General features: G+C 42.8%; 3 protein-coding genes across 4 annotated transcripts in view; 1 reads left to right on the top strand and 2 right to left on the bottom strand.

The window, feature by feature from the left end:
• The window catches only part of LOC110517120 (uncharacterized), a 121413-nt gene extending 105503 nt beyond the window's left edge, over window positions 1-15910 (bottom strand). Inside the window, exons 1-3 of one of the 2 annotated variants that reach the window (XM_090207049.1) lie at window positions 15797-15874; window positions 15149-15370; window positions 11899-12143 (exon numbers count right to left, since the gene is read on the bottom strand). In XM_090207049.1, coding sequence (XP_090063175.1) covers window positions 11899-12001 — 103 coding nt within the window. In that variant the 5' untranslated portion in view covers window positions 12002-12143; window positions 15149-15370; window positions 15797-15874. Of the gene's footprint in view, window positions 1-11898; window positions 12144-15148; window positions 15371-15796 lie in introns of both variants that reach the window. The other variant, XM_090207048.1, reaches the window with a different exon arrangement.
• Window positions 1-20941, top strand: part of LOC110513970 (uncharacterized) — a 129163-nt gene that overhangs the window by 32798 nt on the left and 75424 nt on the right. The window lies entirely within an intron of this gene.
• Window positions 5660-20941, bottom strand: part of LOC110516278 (uncharacterized) — a 249588-nt gene continuing 234306 nt past the window's right edge. Inside the window, exon 3 of the mRNA XM_090207051.1 lies at window positions 5660-7793. Coding sequence (XP_090063177.1) covers window positions 7039-7793 — 755 coding nt within the window. The 3' untranslated portion in view covers window positions 5660-7038. The remainder of the gene's footprint in view (window positions 7794-20941) is intronic.

Genomic DNA, 20941 nt, shown 5'->3' with positions numbered 1-20941 from the left:
AAGCACAGACACTTGTTACTTAGTTTCCACCTTGCTAGGAGGGTGTGACTGACGCACAGACACTTGTTACTTAATTTCCACCTTGCTAGGAGGGTGTGACTGACGCACAGACACTTGTTACTTAGTTTCCACCTTGCTAGGAGGGTGTGACTGATGCACAGACACTTGTTGTTACTTAGTTTCCACCTTGCTATGAGGGTGTGACTGACGCACAGACACTTGTTACTTAGTTTCCACCTTGCTAGGAGGGTGTGACTGACGCACAGACACTTGTTACTTAATTTCCACCTTGCTAGGAGGGTGTGACTGAAGCACAGACACTTGTTGTTACTTAGTTTCCACCTTGCTAGGAGGGTGTGACTGAAGCACAGACACTTTTTACTTAGTTTCCACCTTGCTAGGAGGGTGTGACTGAAGCACAGACACTTGTTACTTAGTTTCCACCTTGCTAGGAGGGTGTGACTGACGCACAGACACTTGTTGTTACTTAGTTTCCACCTTGCTAGGAGGGTGTGACTGACGCACAGACATTTGTTGTTACTTAGTTTCCACCTTGCTAGGAGGGTGTGACTGATGCACAGACATTTGTTGTTACTTAGTTTCCACCTTGCTAGGAGGGTGTGACTGACGCACAGACATTTGTTGTTACTTAGTTTCCACCTTGCTAGGAGGGTGTGACTGACGCACAGACATTTGTTGTTACTTAGTTTCCACCTTGCTAGGAGGGTGTGACTGACGCACAGACATTTGTTGTTACTTAGTTTCCACCTTGCTAGGAGGGTGTGACTGACACACAGACACTTGTTGTTACTTAGTTTCCACCTTGCTAGGAGGGTGTGACTGACGCACAGACACTTGTTACTTAGTTTCCACCTTGCTAGGAGGGTGTGACTGACGCACAGACACTTGTTACTTAGTTTCCACCTTGCTAGGAGGGTGTGACTGACGGACAGACATTTGTTGTTACTTAGTTTCCACCTTGCTAGGAGGGTGTGACTGATGCACAGACATTGTGGAGACAAGTGATTGGTTCCCATTACTCATCCCTTCACATGGTTTGCAATAGGTAAAGACACATTCACATATGGAAACAATGTTTCCTTCTGACCTCCTTTTCCATGTTCTCTTTCTGATATTCTGCATAGCAACAGGGACATGTGATAGACAAGCCTGACCTCAGGTGACTGGGGCCCAGATGAGGGAGGAAGAGCAGTTGCCAACACCAGACTCCCAAAGGAGACATTCTAATAACAAGAGTTAACAGTTTAAGCATATTCTGCAGATAAGTCATCTTCATTTGTCTACGTTACTTCGCCAATTCTGATTTCACCACAGTACACTGAATAAAAATATAAATGCAACATGCAACAATTTTACTGAGTTACAGTTCGTATAAGGAAATAAATTCATTAGGGCCAAATCAAATGAATGTCACATGACTCGGCAGGGGTGCAGACATGGGTGGGCCTGGGAGGGAACAACCACTGAGGAGCCAGGCCCAGCAAAATCAGAATGAGTTGTTCCCACAAAAAGGGCTTTAGTACAGACAGAAGTATTCCTCACTTTCATCAGCTGTCCGGGTGGATGGTCTCAGACGATCCCGTTGGTTGAAGAAGCCGGATGTGGAGGCCCTGTATTGGGGTGGTTATACACTTAGTCTGTGGTTGTAAGGCCAGTTGAACACACTGCCAAATTTGGCTGCTTATGGTAGAGAAATTAACCCTAAATTCTCTAGCAACAGCTCTGGTAGACATTCCTGCAGTCAGCATGCTAATTGCGCGCACGCTCAAAACTTGAGACATCTGTAGCATTGGGTTGTGTGACAAAACGTCACATTTTAGAACGGCCTTTTGTTGTCCCCAGCACAAAGTACACCTGTGTAATGATCATGCTGTTTAATCAGCTTCTTGATATGCCACACCTGTCAGGGAAATTGATTATCTTGGCAAAGGAGAAATGCTCACTAACAGGGCTGTAAGCACATTTTTTTGTACAACATTTGAGAGAAATAAACTTTTTGTGCATATGGAACATTTCTGGGATCTTTTATTTCAGCTCATGAAACATGGGACCAACACTTTAGATTTATTTTACCTTTATTTAACTAGGCAAGTCAGTTAAGAACAAATTCTAATTTTCAATGACGGCCTAGGAACAGTGGGTTAACTGCCTTGTTCAGGGGCATAACGACAGATTTTTTTACCTTGGCAGCTCGGGGATTCGATCTGGCAACATTTCGGTTACTAGTCCAACGCTCTAACCACTAGGCTACCTTTCGCCCCCATATGTTGCGTTTAGATTTTTATTCAGTTTAATATACACTACTGTCTATTTTATTATTTCATAGTAATTTACTACTTTTCTATTAATGTCTACCGAATGTGGACCTGACATACACAATGGAATATTTTCAATGTTTTGGCAATTTAATGTTCACTATTTTGGAATTTCCATTAAAAAGCTCTACAATTATTGTTGTCAGTCATTATTTATTTCATTTAATGTTTAATTTGTATATTTTTTAAACCAAACCGACCTTCGAGGTAGGCAACACTGAACCATGCGTGAAAGCTCCAGCTGTTCAGGACAACTATATGATCACGCTCTCCGTAGACTTTAAATAGTAAGACCTTAACCTGTTTTAACATTCACGAGGCCACTGGGCCAGACGGATTACTATGACCGTACTCAGAACATGTGCTGACCAGCTGGCAAGTGTCTTCAGTGACATTTTCAACCTCTTCCTGACCCAGTCTGTGTACTTCCATGTTTCAAGCAAACCACCATAGTCCCTGTGCCCAAGAACACCAAGATAACCTGTCTAAATGACTATCGCCCCGTAGCACTCACATCTGTAGGCATAAAGTGCTTTCAAACGCTGGTCATGGCTCACACCATCATCCCAGAAACCCTGAACCCCTCCAACTTGTCTACTGCCCCAACAGGGGAATCTCTATTGCCCTCAACACTGCCCTTTCGCATCTGGATAAAAGGAACACCTACGTAAGAATGATGTTCATAAGGAGCTTATCGAGGACCAAAGGAAACGGAGGGCTGAACATTTTACAGGGACATAGTGGAGCGGGTCGAGAGCATCAAATTCCTCCATGTCCACGTCACTAAGGACCTATCATCGGCCAAACACACCAACAGTCGTGAAGAGGGCACGACAACGACTTTTCCCCATGAGGAGGCTGAACATTTTTGGCATGGGCCCTCAGATCTCTCAAATTTTAGTGCGTAGGGCCCAGTACATCACTGGTGCCGATGTCCCTGCCATCCAGGAACTCGACACCAGGCGGTTTCAGAGGAAGGCACAAAAAAAAGGGTCAAACAAGGGCCTTCTGAGTGGCGCAGAGGTCTACGGCACTGTAGTGTTGCAGCGTCACTACAGCCTGGGGTTCGATCGAGCTGTGACAGGGAGTCCCGTAGTGCGGCGCACAATTGGCCCAGCGTCGTGCGGGTTACGGGAGGGTTTGGCCGGGTGGGCTTTACTTGCCTCATCGAGCTCTAGCGACTAGTGGCAGGCCGGGCGCCTGCAGGCTGACTTCGGTCGTCAGTTGAACTGTGTTTCTCAGACACATTGGTGCAGCTGGCTTCCGGGTTAGGTGAGAGGATGTTAAGAAGCGCGGCTTGGCGGATCATGTTTCGGAGGACACATGACTCGACCTTTGCCTCTCCAGAGCCCGCTGGGGAGACAAGATCGTAATCACGAAATTGGGGAGAAAAGTGGGGGGTAACAATTAGCCCTCCACCCCAAAAAAGGGACCAATTCCCGAGATCTGTAAGACCTTGGGTTTAATAATAATTAGTCAAAGACTCAGTTTATGCAACAAGATAGTACAGTTTATTCAGAGAACGTTCTGAAGTCCATTATACAAAGACATCCATTGTATCGCACATACTTCCACACAAACAGTAGGTATCCTACCCACATACTTCCACACAAACAGTAGGTATCCTACGCACATACTTCCACACAAACAGTAGGTATCCTACGCACATACTTCCACACAAACAGTAGGTATCCTACGCACATACTTCCACACAAACAGTAGGTATCCTACTCACATACTTCCACACAAACAGTAGGTATCCTTGTGGCTAGAAACTTGAGCGAGAATTTGAAACCTTTTTTTTTGCCTGGAGGGAAAGAGGCATGCAGTGTGCGATGCGTGTTCGGCCTTGCGTCCACAGAGACAGAGAGACATCAGGCCATTCATTGGGAGAAAGACGGAGAGGAGGTAGACTGAGGAAGGCTAGAAGATGGCGGAGGGGATGTGTTGTTTGATGGCGTGTCGAGTGGAGACGAGAGAGAAGGAATAAAAGGGGAAACTAGAGAAGTGGTTGTGGAGTAAATCCAAGCCTACTTCTGACTGTTTTTTGGATCCATTTAGATACCTGGGAGATCCGTTTGAAGTCTCCATGGTGATGTGTAGGATCCATCTAGATACCTGGGAGATCCGTTTGAAGTCTCCATGGTGATGTGTAGGATCCATCTAGATACCTGGGAGATCCGTTTGAAGTCTCCATGGTGATGTGTAGGATCCATCTAGATACCAGGGAGATCCGTTTGAAGTCTCCATGTTGATGTGTAGGATCCATCTAGATACCTGGGAGATACGTTTGAAGTCTCCATGGTGATGTGTAGGATCCATCTAGATACCTGGGAGATCCGTTTGAAGTCTCCATGGTGATGTGTAGGATCCATCTAGATACCTGGGAGATCCGTTTGAAGTCTCCATGGTGATGTGTAGGATCCATCTAGATACCAGGGAGATCCGTTTGAAGTCTCCATGGTGATGTGTAGGATCCATTTAGATACCAGGGAGATCCGTTTGAAGTCTCCATGGTGATGTGTAGGATCCATCTAGATACCTGGGAGATCCGTTTGAAGTCTCCATGGTGATGTGTAGGATCCATCTAGATACCTGGGAGATCCGTTTGAAGTCTCCATGGTGATGTGTAGGATCCATCTAGATACCTGGGAGATCTGTTTGAAGTCTCCATGGTGATGTGTAGGATCCATCTAGATACCTGGGAGATCCGTTTGAAGTCTCCATGGTGATGTGTCGGATCCATCTAGATACCTGGGAGATCCATTTGAAGTCTCCATGGTGATGTGTAGGATCCATCTAGATACCTGGGAGATCCATTTGAAGTCTCCATGGTGATGTGTCGGATCCATCTAGATACCAGGGAGATCCGTTTGAAGTCTCCATGGTGATGTGTAGGATCCATCTAGATACCTGGGAGATCCGTTTGAAGTCTCCATGGTGATGTGTAGGATCCATCTAGATACCTGGGAGATCCGTTTGAAGTCTCCATGGTGATGTGTAGGATCCATCTAGATACCTGGGAGATCCGTTTGAAGTCTCCATGGTGATGTGTAGGATCCATCTAGATACCTGGGAGATCCATTTGAAGTCTCCATGAAAATCATAGATGACTTAATAGGTTTAAGGTTTTTAAACCATTACATATGCATTAGTGAGAATACTGGTGGCTGGCATATTGGCTTGTCCCCATGGTGACGTGTAGAGGTGTAGTGACATGTTTTTAGGAGATCGAAATATACATTTTGTTTAATTTCTTAAAATTCAAAATGTATATTTACAGTATAGAAACCCCCCAAAAAACAAAGACTGACCAGCACAAATTAATGTAGAACATTTATTTTTCATTAGTAGACCCATTAAGTTCACTACAGTTATCCAAATACATTAATTATCAATGACTAAAATAACAAATCTACAAAATATAAACGCAAAGTAAAGTGTTGGTCCAATGTTTCATGAAGTTGAAATAAAAGATCCCAGAAATTCAACAAGTTCAAATGAGCCTCACAAAGCTGTATTATATCATGCTGAAACATGAGGTGATGGCGGCGGATGAATGGCACAAAAATTGTGTTTGTTGTCCGTAGTTTATGCCTAACAATACCGTAACCTCACTGCCACCATGGGGCACTCTGTTCACAACATTCACATCAGCAAAACGCTCGCCCACACAACACCATACACATGGTTTGCGGTTGAGGCCGGTCGGAGGTACTGCCAAATTCTCTAAAACAATGTTGGAGGCAGCTTATTGTAGGGAAATTAACATTCAATTATCTGTCAACAGCTCTGGTGGGTATTCCTACAGTCAGCATGCCAATTGCACATTCCCTTAAAACATGAGACATCTGTGGCATTGGGTTGTGTGACAAAACTGCACATTTTAGACTGTCCTTGTATTGTTCCCAGCACAAGGTTCACCTGCGTAATGATCATGTTGTTTAATCAGCTTCTTGATATGCCACATCTGTCAGATGGATGGATTATATTGGCAAAGAAAAAATGCTAACTAACAGGGATGGAAACAATTTTGAGCACAGAATTTGAGAGAAATACCCTTTTTGTGCATAAGGAACATTTCTGGTCTTGAAACATGGGACCAACACTTCACATGTTGCCAGGTCTGCCAGGTCGCAGTTGCAAATGAGAACTTGTTCTCAACTAGCCTACCTGGTTAAATAAAGGTGAAATAAAAACTAAAAACATGTTGCATTTATATATATATATATTTTTTTTTTTCAGTGTCGATGTTTCAAACAAAGTTGATTAATAGCAAAAATAATATACCCAAACTAGTGGTGAAAACTGATCATCACCCCATCTCTATCTGATACATGTTGTGTCTACTAACTCAATCCGACAGAAAACTGCAGAAGGAAGCCGTATCACCCAGTCAACCACCACACTGCATTGTTTTAACAAGTGATCCCTCAGAGGGTTTTCAACGCTAAGGGAAAATCCAGGTAATCTCAACATGTTTACAGTAGAATCTAACAAAACACACCAAAACTGACAAGGTGCACACTGATCAGTAAAGTAAAGAGAGGCTAACATTCTATAACAATCCTTTTCCTCTGTACAGTTCTATCACATTGAGAAACAATAAGATTACAGTGTTCTACGCTTTCTTCATTTGATCCAATTCACTGTTACCACTTCTTCTATCAAATGAGAATTAAGTGATAGAGTGACTTTAATCTTAGCTGGTCTGAGAGAACTTCTCTCCTTTATGTATGCGTTGGTGCGTTTTTAAGTTGCTCAATTGAGAGAAACTTGTCCCACAGTCAGAGCAATGGTAAGGCTTCTCTCCTTTATGTATACGTTGGTGTCTTCTTAAATTGCTCAATTGAGAGAAACTCGCCCCACAGTCAGAGCAGTAGTGAGGCTTCTCTCCTGTGTGAGTTCTCTGGTGAGATTTTAGCTCAGTTGATGTTTTAAAGCCTTTCCCACAGTCAGAGCAGGAGTAAGGCTTCTCTCCTTTATGTATACGTTGGTGTGTTTTTAAGTTACCCTGTTGAGAGAAACTCTTTCCACATTCAGAGCAGGAGTAAGGCTTCACTCCTGTATGCATTTGTTGGTGACATTTTAAGGTATCCAATCTGGAGAAACTCTCCCCACAGTCAGAGCAGGAGTAAGGCTTCTCTCCTGTGTGTCTTCGCTGATGAGATTTTAGCTCAGTTGATGTTTTAAAGCATTTACCACAGTCAAAGCAGGAGTAAGGCTTCTCTCCTGTATGTATTCGGTGGTGACATTTTAAGGTATCCAATCGGGAGAATCTCCCCCCACAGTCAGAGCAGGAGTAAGGCTTCTCTCCTGTGTGTATTTTTAGATGTATCTTTAGCTTTGATAGAATTGGGAAAATCTCCTCACAATGTGGGCAGTGGTGAGACCTCTTAGCTCTGTGACCTTCCTGCTGTTGCTCTCTGGATGTAGAGAATGTCTCAACATGGTCCCCTGTGTGAACAACATCAGAACAACCAGTCAGTTTGTGTGATATTGATCTATTATTTTTTTAATGAAGCCTTTTTTAAATTAACAGTTTTCAAAGTGTTGAACAGAAACTCAGCCTAAAACCCCAAAGAGCAAGCAATGCAGAAGTGCAGTGGCTAAGGAAAAACTCAGTAGAAAGGCAGGAACATAGGAAGAAACCTAGAGAGGAATCAGGCTCTGAGGGGTGGCCAGTCCTCTTCTGGCTGTACCAGGTGACATATGTATTCATATGTGACTGACCGGCTTGATCTAATGTACCAACATTTTTTGTATTTTTATACATTGGATAGAAGTAGACTCAGAGCTAGAAAATTGTATATCATACACTACAGTTGAGGAACAATAGGAGAGTAATTCTGTTTTAAAAGTTGACAAACTTGTAACCTCACTTTTGAGAAAATGGCCTTTGAATGTTTTGGTACACCTACTGCAGACCTCTTTGTCTACACCCATTCAGTATCGTTCACACCCTGTGCTGTTGGCAACAATTCACGCTTTTTTGTCAACTTTTACAGACAAGGCCATATTCAATGGCTGTTGAGCGTTCGTAAATTCATCATTTATTCTGTGCTCTTGCACACTCAGACGAGAGTGCTCTGAAATCTGAGTAGATAGCCAGAGCGAATGTACCAGCTACGTCTATCAATAGTTGTTGCAGTGACATAAACATTCTACTGAAATGGTTACTTGCAAAGTGGAGTCTTTTGTTAAGACATGTAGCTAGCTAGCTAAACAATGAACCACAGTCACAACTCTTGCCGTTAGTAACCTGCATGAATCTGCTGGTAGCTAACAAACCAGGTTCAATATTAGCCAGCTAACATTAGGCTATAACTAGCAACGCAAATTTCTCTGAGATATGAATAATATCACTACACTGATCATAACGTTAGCTAGCTGACCTAACAGCAGTAGTCAAGCACCCAAGCTAACGTTAGCCAGCTAGCTAACAGTGCACTAACACTTTAACTTGAAATTAAAACGACTTTGACAAAATTAGAAACGTGTAATATTTGAAAATGTAGCTAGCTAGACTATCTTACCCGTCCGTATACATGGATGGACGCTTCTCCCTCTCTCACTGATGTCATCGTTACCCTTAGTTTGAAGATGTAATCCAGAGACAGGTGTTTTCCTTACATATCATACTCTAATTCCACTGATTTCAAAACTCGGTCCTCCAGAAAGTGGGGAGTTACACTACGATATATATATATTATTTAAAGCCGCATTAGACAGGATTACCTAAACCTACTGACCAGCTCAAATAGAGAGAAGCGCTATATGGCAGACCAATCTGAACTAATCTCTAGGCATGTCCAGCCCACTCATTATCTCAGCCAATGATGGCTAGCTGGAAGGTTGCTGGCTTTTTCTGTGGCTAAACCAACTAGGCTCAGAATTGTTTTACTCTATTTGTATTTACAGATGACGTACAAGTTTGTTATTAAGGCACATGAAAGTTCACATGTTCCAGAAGACATTTCTGACAAAAAACACATTTTGATTTTAAAACAAAGTTTGCGTTCAAATAGCTCTACTGTGAAGTAGTGACGTGTGACATACACCTAGTTTTCTGAAACTAGTCACATATCAGGTGTGGCCAGTCCTCTTCTGTCTGTACCGGGTGACATATGTATTCATATCAGTAGGCTGAACAATACAGGGGAATAAAACAATTCTAAAAGTGGGTAAGTCAGGGTTGGGGTCAATTGGGGTCATTTAAATTCCAGTAAATTCACAAATCAAATTCCAATTCCAAATTTTCCTAATTTAAAAGCATTGCAGAGAATTGGAATTTCAGTCTATTTTCTGAAGTATCTGGTATTGACCCCAACCCTGGTAACAGTGGAAGTCAAGAAGGGGCAAAAGGAGTGAAAATTATGAGCCATATAATCCTCCACTCACTATCACAAGGGTTAGTAACTACACAGACTAATTTCATATCATCCTCCACTCACTATCACAAGGGTTAGTAACTGCACAGACTAATTTCAAATCATCCACTCACTATCACAAGGGTTAGTAACTACACAGACTCATTTCATATCATCCTCCACTCACTATCACAAGGGTTAGTAACTACACAGACTCATTTCATATCATCCTCCACTCACTATCACAAGGGTTAGTAACTACACAGACTCATTTCATATCATCCTCCACTCACTATCACAAGGGTTAGTAACTACAGACTAATTTCATATCATCCTCCACTCACTATCACAAGGGTTAGTAACTACACAGACTAATTTCATATCATCCTCCACTCACTACCACAAGGGTTAGTAACTACACAGACTAATTTCATATCATCCTCCACTCACTATCACAAGGGTTAGTAACTACACAGACTCATTTCATATCATCCTCCACTCACTATCACAAGGGTTAGTAACTACACAGACTCATTTCATAGAACTTTTTTAAAAATTGGCATTTTGACTATTTCCCCTCTTTAGTCTACTCTCTAAGAACTCAAGATCGCTTAAGATGTGTGATGTCCGAATTACAAAATTCAACCAAGCAACAGGCTGGGTCACAATTTATAGAGGAACTTATGAAAATAACGTAGCAGTGCATTCAGAAAGTATTCAGACTCCTTCAATTTTTCCACATTTTGTCACGTTACAGCCTTATTCTAAAATCAATTAAATATTTTTCCCTCAACAATCTACACACAAAACCCCATAATGACAATGCAAAAACAGGTTTTTAGAAAATGTTTGCAAAAGTATTCAAAATAAAAAAACAGAAATACCATATTTACATAAGTATTCAGACACTTTGCTATGAGACTCGAAGTTGAGCTCAGGTGCATCCTGTTTCCATTGAGCATCCTTGAGATGTTTCTACAACTTGATTGGAATCCACCTGTGGTAAATTAAATTGATTGGACATAATTTGGAAAGGCACACACAAGGTCCCACAGTTGACAGTGCATGTCAGAGCAAAAACCAAGCCATGAGGTCAAAGGAATTGTCCGTAGATCTCCAAGACAGGATTGTGTTGAGGTACAGATCTGGGGGAAGTGTACCAAAAAAATGTCTGCAGCATTGAAGGTCCCCAAGAACACACTGGCTTCCAACATTCTTAAATATAATTAGTTTTGAAATGCCAAGACTCTTCCTAGAGCTGGCCGCCCAGCCAAACTTAGCAATCGGGAGAGAAGGGTCTTGGTCAGGGAGGTGACCAAGGAACCTGATAATCACTCTGACAGAGCTCCTGAGTTCTTCTCTGGAGGTGGAAGAACCGTCAAAAGGTACAACAATCAGGGATTTATGGTAGAGTGGCCAGACGGAAGCCACTCCTCAGTAAAAGACACATGACAGCCCGTTTGGAATTTGCAAAAAGGCACCAAAAAGACGAAGATCACAAGAAAGAAGATTCTCTGGTCTGATTAAATAAAGTTTGAACTCTTTGGCCTGAATGCCAAGCATCACATCTGGAGGAAACCAGGCACCGCTCATCACCTGGCCAATACCATCCCTACGGTAAAGCATGGTGGTGACAGGGACTGGGAGACGAGTCAGGATAAAGGGAAAGATGATTGGAGCAAAGAACATTGAGATACTTGATAAACACCTGCTCCAGAGCGCTCAGGACCTCAGACTGAGGTGAAGTTCCACCTTCCAACAGGACAACAACACTAAGCACACAGCCAAGACAATGCAGGAGTGGCTTTGGGATGTCTCTGAATGTCCTTGAGTGGCCCAGCCAGAGGTCCGGACTTGAACCCAATCGAACATCTCTGGAGAGACCTGAAAATAGCTGTGCAGTGACACTCCCCATCCAACCTGACAGAGAATGGATGGGAGAAACTCCCCAAATACAGGTGTGCCAAGCTTCATACCCAAGAAGAGGCTGTAATCGCTGCCAAAGGGGCTTCAACATTACATTTGCAAACATTTAAAAAACCTGACATTTGACATGTGGTAATGTGTGTGTAGATGGATTTAAATTGTAGTTCTCATCAATTTCAGAATAAGGAAGTAACAGAACAAAATGTGGAAAAAGTCAAGGGGTCTGAAAACTTTCCGGATGCACTGTAGATAGAACCTGCTGTTACCATGACTAACAGATGTACCAATCTCCTCCTCCTCTTCTTCATCTTTAATGATGACATTCAGCTCCAGTGTTTGACTGCAGTCTTCCAGCTTCACTGATGCCATCTCTGGATCCTGCAGTGCAAACTGGGCTCCTCTGTCACAATCAGGACCCAGTGACTGTAGGTTTGGACTCAGTGTGGAAGGAGAGAAGCAGGCTGGGTTTGTCCTCACTGTTGATGTTAACGGCCTCTTAATCTGAGTCGGCCTGTAGTTATGTAGACAAAAGGACACAAAAGTTAGTGTTGACAGTTCTGGCACTTTATTCTGTAAAAATATATTCTCTTTTTTTCTTGTTCAATTATCTCATTTCAGTAGATCAGGTAGCTAGCTAATCCTTGACAAAACATTAATTCACATTAGACACGAAGTACACATTTTAAATTGCACAACATAAGTGCACTTAATCTACATTAGATTTCTTAAATTCACAAAAATGCATAAAACAATTTAGGACAAGGTTGCAGTATGATTTAGGCAGCACGATGTACTATTTTTATGAATAACCTTGTCTTCCCTGTATTACTTCACTCACAAAAACCTATTTTATTTCCCGTTCACACCATAGTAAGAATTATCCGTGTCTGAATATTAGAACTGATAACCATTACATTCAGCTTCAGAACTGTAGAGCAACTGAAATGTTCTCTCTCTGATGAGGCACTACCTGCACTGAAGTCCGTTGATGCAGACCTCCTATGGTATCATGGAGGTCCACAAACAAACCTTTAAGGTCCATGTCTGTCTAATTCTGTACTAAGAAAATAAAACAAGAAATCCCTATTAACTCCTACCACACCCTCCCCTTCCCCCAAAAAACCCTCCCACACCCCCCAATAAACTATATCAATAGATCCCTTTCTGCGTTTGCAAACATTGGGGTTTATATCATGCTGAGACAATCCACCCCGAGGTTATCCAGCTTATCAAAAACCATACCGACAGTAACATCTGTTACCCCCAACAACTCTGCTGCAGTTTACAAGATAACTTTCAACCTGGTATTTCTGCTTTGCACAATCCAAGTTGTTGATAACCTTACAAATGAAAACTATGAAGTACAAATGATTCACTATTAAAGTATCCTTTGTCACAGTGCATTCATGGGCACAAGATTTCTGAACAGGCCTCGAAACCATGTCAGGACTAGTAGAAAGACCAGTTCTAACAGTAGGTCCTCTTACTACGGGACCAGCCATGGAAGCTCCATCAGTCTGACAGTAGGTCCTCTTACTACAGGACCAGCCATGGAAGCTCCATCAGTCTGACAGCAGGTCCTCTTACTACAGGACCAGCCATGGAAGCTCCATCAGTCTGACAGTAGGTCCTCTTACTACGGGACCAACCATGGAAGCTCCATCAGTCTGACAGTAGGTCCTCTTACTACAGGACCAACCATGGAAGCTCCATCAGTCTGACAGTAGGTCCTCTTACTACAGGACCAACCATGGAAGCTCCATCAGTCTGACAGTAGGTCCTCTTACTACAGGACCAACCATGGAAGCTCCATCAGTCTGACAGTAGGTCCTCTTACTACAGGACCAGCCATGGAAGCTCCATCAGTCTGACAGTAGGTCCTCTTACTACAGGACCAACCATGGAAGCTCCATCAGTCTGACAGTAGGTCCTCTTACTACAGGACCAGCCATGGAAGCTCCATCAGTCTGACAGTAGGTCCTCTTACTACAGGACCAACCATGGAAGCTCCATCAGTCTGCACTGTAGTTCCACCAGTCTGTCTTACAGCCTCTGCATATGATACATCAAGACAGATTCTATTACTCTGAGCATCTCTCTGCACCTGGCATCCACCAAATGCTGCTCTTTGTCCTCCACACAATTGCAACACTTAACTGTCACATTGCTCCAACATTCACTGTAATCATGTTCCCCACCACACTTGGCACATCTTTCCACTCAACAGCTACATGTCCCATTCTTTGGCATTTAAAAACACTGTGATGATTCACTGTTGCTGATCCAGTTTCAACTGTTCTGCCTGCTGTCATGGAACCCTGACCTGTTCACCGGACGTGCTACCTGTCCCAGATCTGCTGTTTCCAACTCTCTAGAGACAGCAGGAGCGGTAGAGATACTCTCAATGATTGGCTATTAAAAGCCAAACGACATTTACTCCTGAGGTGCTGACCTGTTGCACCCTCGACATCCACTGTGATTATTATTATTTGACCCTGCTGGTCATCTATGAACATTGGAACATCTTGGCCATGTTCTGTTATAATCTCCACCCGGCACAGCCAGAAGAGGACTGGCCACCCCTCATAGCCTGGTTCCTCTCTACCTGGTACAGCCAGAAGAGGACTGGCCACCCCTCATAGCCTGGTTCCTCTCTAGGTTTCTTCCTAGGTTCTGGCCTTTCTTGGGAGTTTTTCCTAGCCACTGTGCTTCTACACCTGCATTGCTTGCTGTTTGGGGTTTTAGGCTGGGTTTCTGTACAGCACTTTGTGACATCAGCTGATGTAAGAAGGGCTTTATAAATACATTTGATTGGTTGATTGATGAGGCTGGGTCAAAATCACTGACATTGAAGCTAAGGAATCCTATTCTGTACTTTTCCAGACAAAACCTAACACCTCAACAGCACTGATAAGCTTTCACTTCTTTAACCCTCTTTCCTACTGATCAACCTTTAGGCTTCAACCACTCTATCTTCCTGAGCTTCGTCCCATTATGATTTTCCATTTGAAAAATCTTCCTTTGCAGAGACCTGACCTAGCACAAGATATTAACAATCTACCATGGACACGGATCCTGCCCAGCTGAACTTCCCGTCTCTTTAAGGCCTTGGTTAATCAGATAGGGTGTAAATGAGGCCCTGTGGTCTCCTCAAACATCATCCCAACTTTCCACTGTGACACATTATTACTCTAGCTCCCTACCTTGGACCTCTGGAGTTTCTATACTACATGCGCCACTGCTTCCAGTATCATTATCTCTGTTCTTCCTATGTCTTTCCACTACAGACCATTCAAATACTAGGCCCTCATCCTCCGGCTCCATATCATCAGAACTGTCCCCCACATTGATCGCATTCCAGCACAGCTGTTGCTTCTCAAACTCTCTCTCCATTTCAATTGTTTCAGGGGTGTCTAACTCATTCCATTGAGGACCGAGTCTCAGCGGGTTTTATTTTTTTCCTTTCAATTAAAACATAGACAATCAGTTGAGGTGAGTTCCTCACTAATTAGTGACCTTAATTCATTAATCAAGTACAAGGGTGGAGCGAAAACCCGCAGACACTTGGTCCTCCATGGATAGAGTTTGATACGTGCTCCGATTCATCCGCATTAATCGACGCCATTCCATGCAGTTGGCCTCTCTCTCCAAATGGTGAAGGATAACTTCAGCTAGCTTCTCTCTATTTTGACACTCCATCACACAGCCTCATGTCGCCATTTCCCCACGAGCAAACTCCTAGGAAGACGACCAAAACCGTTGAAGCCGCCATTTGACGAGCCTCGTCCGAACCATCCAGATCTCGCGAGCTTACATTAACGAAACAGTGCATGTAAACTCGCGAGATCAGGATGGTTCGGACGAGGCTATTTACCAGCTCATAAACATTTTACACAAAACCAAGAACATGTAAAAACGAACTTAAATAAATGGAATCTTTATGAAATGACTAACTAAATTATATACATACACTCAGACAAACCCGAAGTCTACCTATGCGACTTGAAAAATCGTTTTTAATCACCTTCACTCACTCGATTTGACCCCAAAATAACACATACAATTAAAACCTTTACCAAACGTGATAATACATTGACGGATTTGTTACCTAACATAATATACATTCTTTCGACATTAGAAAGTTTAAAACGTGCTATTACATACCTACAATAATACATTTGAAACGGACACAACCACTATCGACATAACACAGTTCTGTCGTTTTCTACCCGGAACTTCCTGTTCCCAACTACGACATTGCAACAGCGTCATCTTCTTCTCTCGTATCCTGACATTTACACAATATAACGTGTCTGCCGCCACCTACTGTACGGTTAATAAACTGTAGAAGAAAATACATGTCCATTGTGGAAACAACGACGTCAAAACAGAATACAAAAATAGATAAATAACAACATCCCACTCGTTCAGTCACAGTCCGATTCAAATCACATCCCTACACAGTCTCATGGGCCTCGTAGCGAGGAACATCTTCAGTCAGTATTCCCTGCAATCAGTGGTGTAAAGTACTTAAGTATATTGTGTTTACTGACACCGGCCGTATTCAAGGGGTGTTGGGCGTTCGTTTTTCATCATTTATTCTGTCCTCTGGCACTCATAGGAACGCGCGCTATGTATGCCCCTGACCATCCCTACATTTAAACTACAAGGAAATCGTGCTGTCTATTTTGCCTAATGTAATGAATTTGAAATGATTTATACTTTTACCTTTGATACTTAAGTATATTTTAGCAATTACATTTACTTTTGATACTTATGTATATGTTAAACTAAATACTTTTAGACCTTTACTCAAGTAGAATTTTACTGGGTGGCTTTCACCTTTTCCTTGACTCAAGTATCTTTACTTTAACTCAAGTATGACAATTGGGTACTTTTTAACCACTGCCTGCAATGCTTCCAATGTTAATTCCTGAACTCCCATAAACCTTTCAGCCGCACATACAATTTATCTCTACAATCGGTATCCTTCAACTGGTAAACGACATTATGAATCTCAACAGGCTGCGGGGCATCCCCTGCCATAGCTTCCTCAGCACCAATCACTCTTTAATCTATTTCCGGCGCCTCCCAGTAGGAGAACTACTGTACGGTTTCTTGATGTGGATGTTCCCTGATATAATAAAAATGGATACATGCCATTGGTCAGTTTCGGTGTTATGAAACTGATGGAGGCTATTTGTTAAATGTTTTGTTTATTTATTTAACTAGGCACAAAGCATACATAACAGGTTAGGATAATTAAAGTGTCAGGTTAGGACAATTAAAGTGGAGGTCAGGAGACTGAGGTTAAGGTTAGGAAAAGGGTGAGGGTTAGGGATTTGTTTACCATGCAGGATTGGATAACTAACGTGGCAGGTTATGATAATTAACGGTGGTTAGGAGACTAAGATTAAGGTTAGGAAAAGGGTTAAGGTTAGGCATAGCTACAATGCTACAGTTCTCAACAACTGTTGTACCCAACGCAAAAGAAACGGTTAAGGACCAATGGGGAGCATCAATTGGTGTAAACTTGATACGATGAAACACCCGATATCAGAGAACGCCCCAAATTGCGGTCTGCAATTACACCCTTCTCGGATCAAGGGGCCAGGCTTCCAGTCTACAAGCATGCATTCCACTGTGCTCAGAGGGCATTTTCGGTACTGCAGTTCAGCGGCAGCACGGCCCAATTCCCATTGACGGCCCCATAGCGAAGTCAATATATTTTTTTAACAAGACAAATTACTCATCAAGTTTGTAAACAAAACATCCATTGAATTATTCAAGTAATTGCCTTAGTCAGATTTTTTCCCCATCACTCACAGCCAAGGTTAACCATTTTAGATTCATGATGTGAGGTGGGTGAGCTTATGCCACATGCAGATGCTGAAGGGAAAACACACCTCTTGACCTGCTGTGTATAATTTAGGTTAAGGTGCAGCCTCGTCTCATAGAGATGTAACATACTAAAAATAAAAATGGGACTCTCAAAATAGTGTGATATGTAACCATAAAAACGTAACATAAGACAGACGGTTACTTAATAAATGGAATTTGGTGGTGCTGTACTGTAACAGCGAGCTGAGCCAGTTGAAAGTATTGACGCCAGGGACATATTGTTGGTGACTGTGTGCTCCTGAAGTGCTGTGGCCCTGTGTGCTCCTTCATTAGTTTTGTGTTTTTTATTCATTTATTTCTGGTACCCTCCTACCTGAGAGGCATGAGGCCTGTGTGGCGTTGCACTGTTAAAATCATCCCAGTGTGGAGATGAAACACCTGTGTGTTACAAAGCCACATGCTCTGTCCTCTCTGCTCTACCTATGTGTTTTAATGTGGGTAATACAGAGATGATACTAATTCAGAGAGAACCACGACTCTACCTAGGTGTTTTAATGTGGGTAATACTAATACAGAGATAATACTAATAGAGATAACCACTAATCTACCTAGGTGTTTTAATGTGGATAATACTAATACAGAGATAACCATTGGACATGCATTTTCCATTATGCCATTGTGTTTACCACTTCAGATCCTTAAATTGTAGTTTAAAGCATATACAGGGCATTATATAAGACCCCTTGACTTTTTCCACATATTGTTACGTTACAGCCTTATACAAAAAAAAAATTATACCGCTCATCAATATACACACAATACCCCATAATGACATAGCGAAAAAAAGTTTTTTATACATTTTAGCAAATTTATAAAAATGAATCCTCATTTGCATAAATATTCAAACCATTAGCTCTGAGACTCAAAATTCAGCTCAAGTGCATCCTGTTTCCATTGATCATCCTTGAGATGTGTCTACATTGGAGTCCTCCTGTGGTAAATTCAAATGATTGGACATGATTGGAAAAGCACACACCTGTCAAAATAGTTGACAATGCAAGTCAAAGCAAAAACCAAGCAATGAGGTCTAAGAAATGTTCTGTCGAGCTTCGAGAGGTTTGTGGCGAGGCACAGATCTGGAGAAGAGTAGAAAAACATCTCTGTTGAGCTTCGAGACAGGTTTGTGGCGAGGCACAGATCTGGAGAAGAGTAGAAAAACATCTCTGTTGAGCTTCGAGAGGTTTGTGGCGAGGCACAGATCTGGAGAAGAGTAGAAAAACATCTCTGTTGAGCTTCGAGACAGGTTTGTGGCGAGGCACAGATCTGGAGAAGAGTAGAAAAACATCTCTGTCGAGCTTCGAGAGGTTTGTGGCGAGGCACAGATCTGGAGTAGAGTAGAAAAACATCTCTGTCGAGCTTCGAGAGGTTTGTGGCGAGGCACAGATCTGGAGAAGAGTAGAAAAACATCTCTGTTGAGTTTCGAGAGGTTTGTGGCGAGGCACAGATCTGGAGAAGAGTAGAAAAACATCTCTGTTGAGCTTCGAGACAGGTTTGTGGCGAGGCACAGATCTGGAGAAGAGTAGAAAAACATCTCTGTTGAGCTTCGAGACAGGTTTGTGGCGAGGCACAGATCTGGAGAAGAGTAGAAAAACATCTCTGTTGAGCTTCGAGACAGGTTTGTGGCGAGGCACAGATCTGGAGAAGAGTAGAAAAACATCTCTGTTGAGCTTCGAGACAGGTTTGTGGCGAGGCACAGATCTGGAGAAGAGTAGAAAAACATCTCTGTTGAGCTTCGAGACAGGTTTGTGGCGAGGCACAGATCTGGAGAAGAGTAGAAAAACATCTCTGTTGAGCTTCGAGAGGTTTGTGGCGAGGCACAGATCTGGAGAAGAGTAGAAAAACATCTCTGTTGAGCTTCGAGACAGGTTTGTGGCGAGGCACAGATCTGGAGAAGAGTAGAAAAACATCTCTGTTGAGCTTCGAGACAGGTTTGTGGCGAGGCACAGATCTGGAGAAGAGTAGAAAAACATCTCTGTTGAGCTTCGAGAGGTTTGTGGCGAGGCACAGATCTGGAGAAGAGTAGAAAAACATCTCTGTTGAGCTTCGAGAGGTTTGTGGCGAGGCACAGATCTGGAGAAGAGTAGAAAAACATCTCTGTTGAGCTTCGAGAGGTTTGTGGCGAGGCACAGATCTGGAGAAGAGTAGAAAAACATCTCTGTTGAGCTTCGAGAGGTTTGTGGCAAGGCACAGATCTGGAGAAGAGTAGAAAAACATCTCTGTTGAGCTTCGAGAGGTTTGTGGCGAGGCACAGATCTGGAGAAGAGTAGAAAAACATCTCTGTTGAGCTTCGAGAGGTTTGTGGCGAGGCACAGATCTGGAGAAGAGTAGAAAAACATCTCTGTTGAGCTTCGAGAGGTTTGTGGCGAGGCACAGATCTGGAGAAGAGTAGAAAAACATCTCTGTTGAGCTTCGAGACAGGTTTGTGGCGAGGCACAGATCTGGAGAAGAGTAGAAAAACATCTCTGTTGAGCTTCGAGACAGGTTTGTGGCGAGGCACAGATCTGGAGAAGAGTAGAAAAACATCTCTGTTGAGCTTCGAGACAGGTTTGTGGCGAGGCACAGATCTGGAGAAGAGTAGAAAAACATCTCTGTTGAGCTTCGAGAGGTTTGTGGCGAGGCACAGATCTGGAGAAGAGTAGAAAAACATCTCTGTTGAGCTTCGAGAGGTTTGTGGCGAGGCACAGATCTGGAGAAGAGTAGAAAAACATCTCTGTTGAGCTTCGAGAGGTTTGTGGCGAGGCACAGATCTGGAGAAGAGTAGAAAAACATCTCTGTTGAGCTTCGAGACAGGTTTGTGGTGAGGCACAGATCTGGAGAAGAGTAGAAAAACATCTCTGTTGGCTGGGATCCCTGCTTGTGCCGTCAAACTCCTGCCCCACGTTAGGCACAAACATTTGAAGGGCTCCCGAGTGGCGCAGCGGTCATAGGCACTGCATCTCAGTGCAAGAGGTATCACTACAGTCCCTGGTTCGAAACCAGGCTCAATCACATCCGGCCATGATTAAGAGTCCCAAAAGGAAGCGCACAATTGGCCCAGCATATTCCGGGTTTGGCTGGGGAAGGCCTTAATTGTAAATAAGAATTTGTTCTTAACTGACTTACCTAGTTAAATAAATAAATAATTAAAGTGGGATGCATGCCAGAAAAGCCACTAAACAATACATTAATTGCACTATAACAGTGCCCACAAACTGTTAGGACCCAACAGCATAGTCCCAACAATTTAACACTGCTACACCTGGCTATCAGCGGAGCCTTGTCTGTCATCAAAACAGTTCATTAGGCCTCATTTACTGCCTTTTAAAATAACATGGCTGACTTGCTTAAACAAATGTGGTTTCTACTGACAATTGAGATGTTCAAACTATGGCATAAGGGGACGAAAAGCGGATAAGAGGTAATCCGTAA

Source organism: Oncorhynchus mykiss, chromosome 18 (genome assembly GCF_057628025.1).
Source record: "Oncorhynchus mykiss isolate SJ-2025 chromosome 18, ASM5762802v1, whole genome shotgun sequence".
Lineage (NCBI taxonomy): Eukaryota > Metazoa > Chordata > Actinopteri > Salmoniformes > Salmonidae > Oncorhynchus > Oncorhynchus mykiss.
Note: the sequence above shows the minus strand (reverse complement) of the source record. Positions and strands in the feature narration are given on the sequence as shown.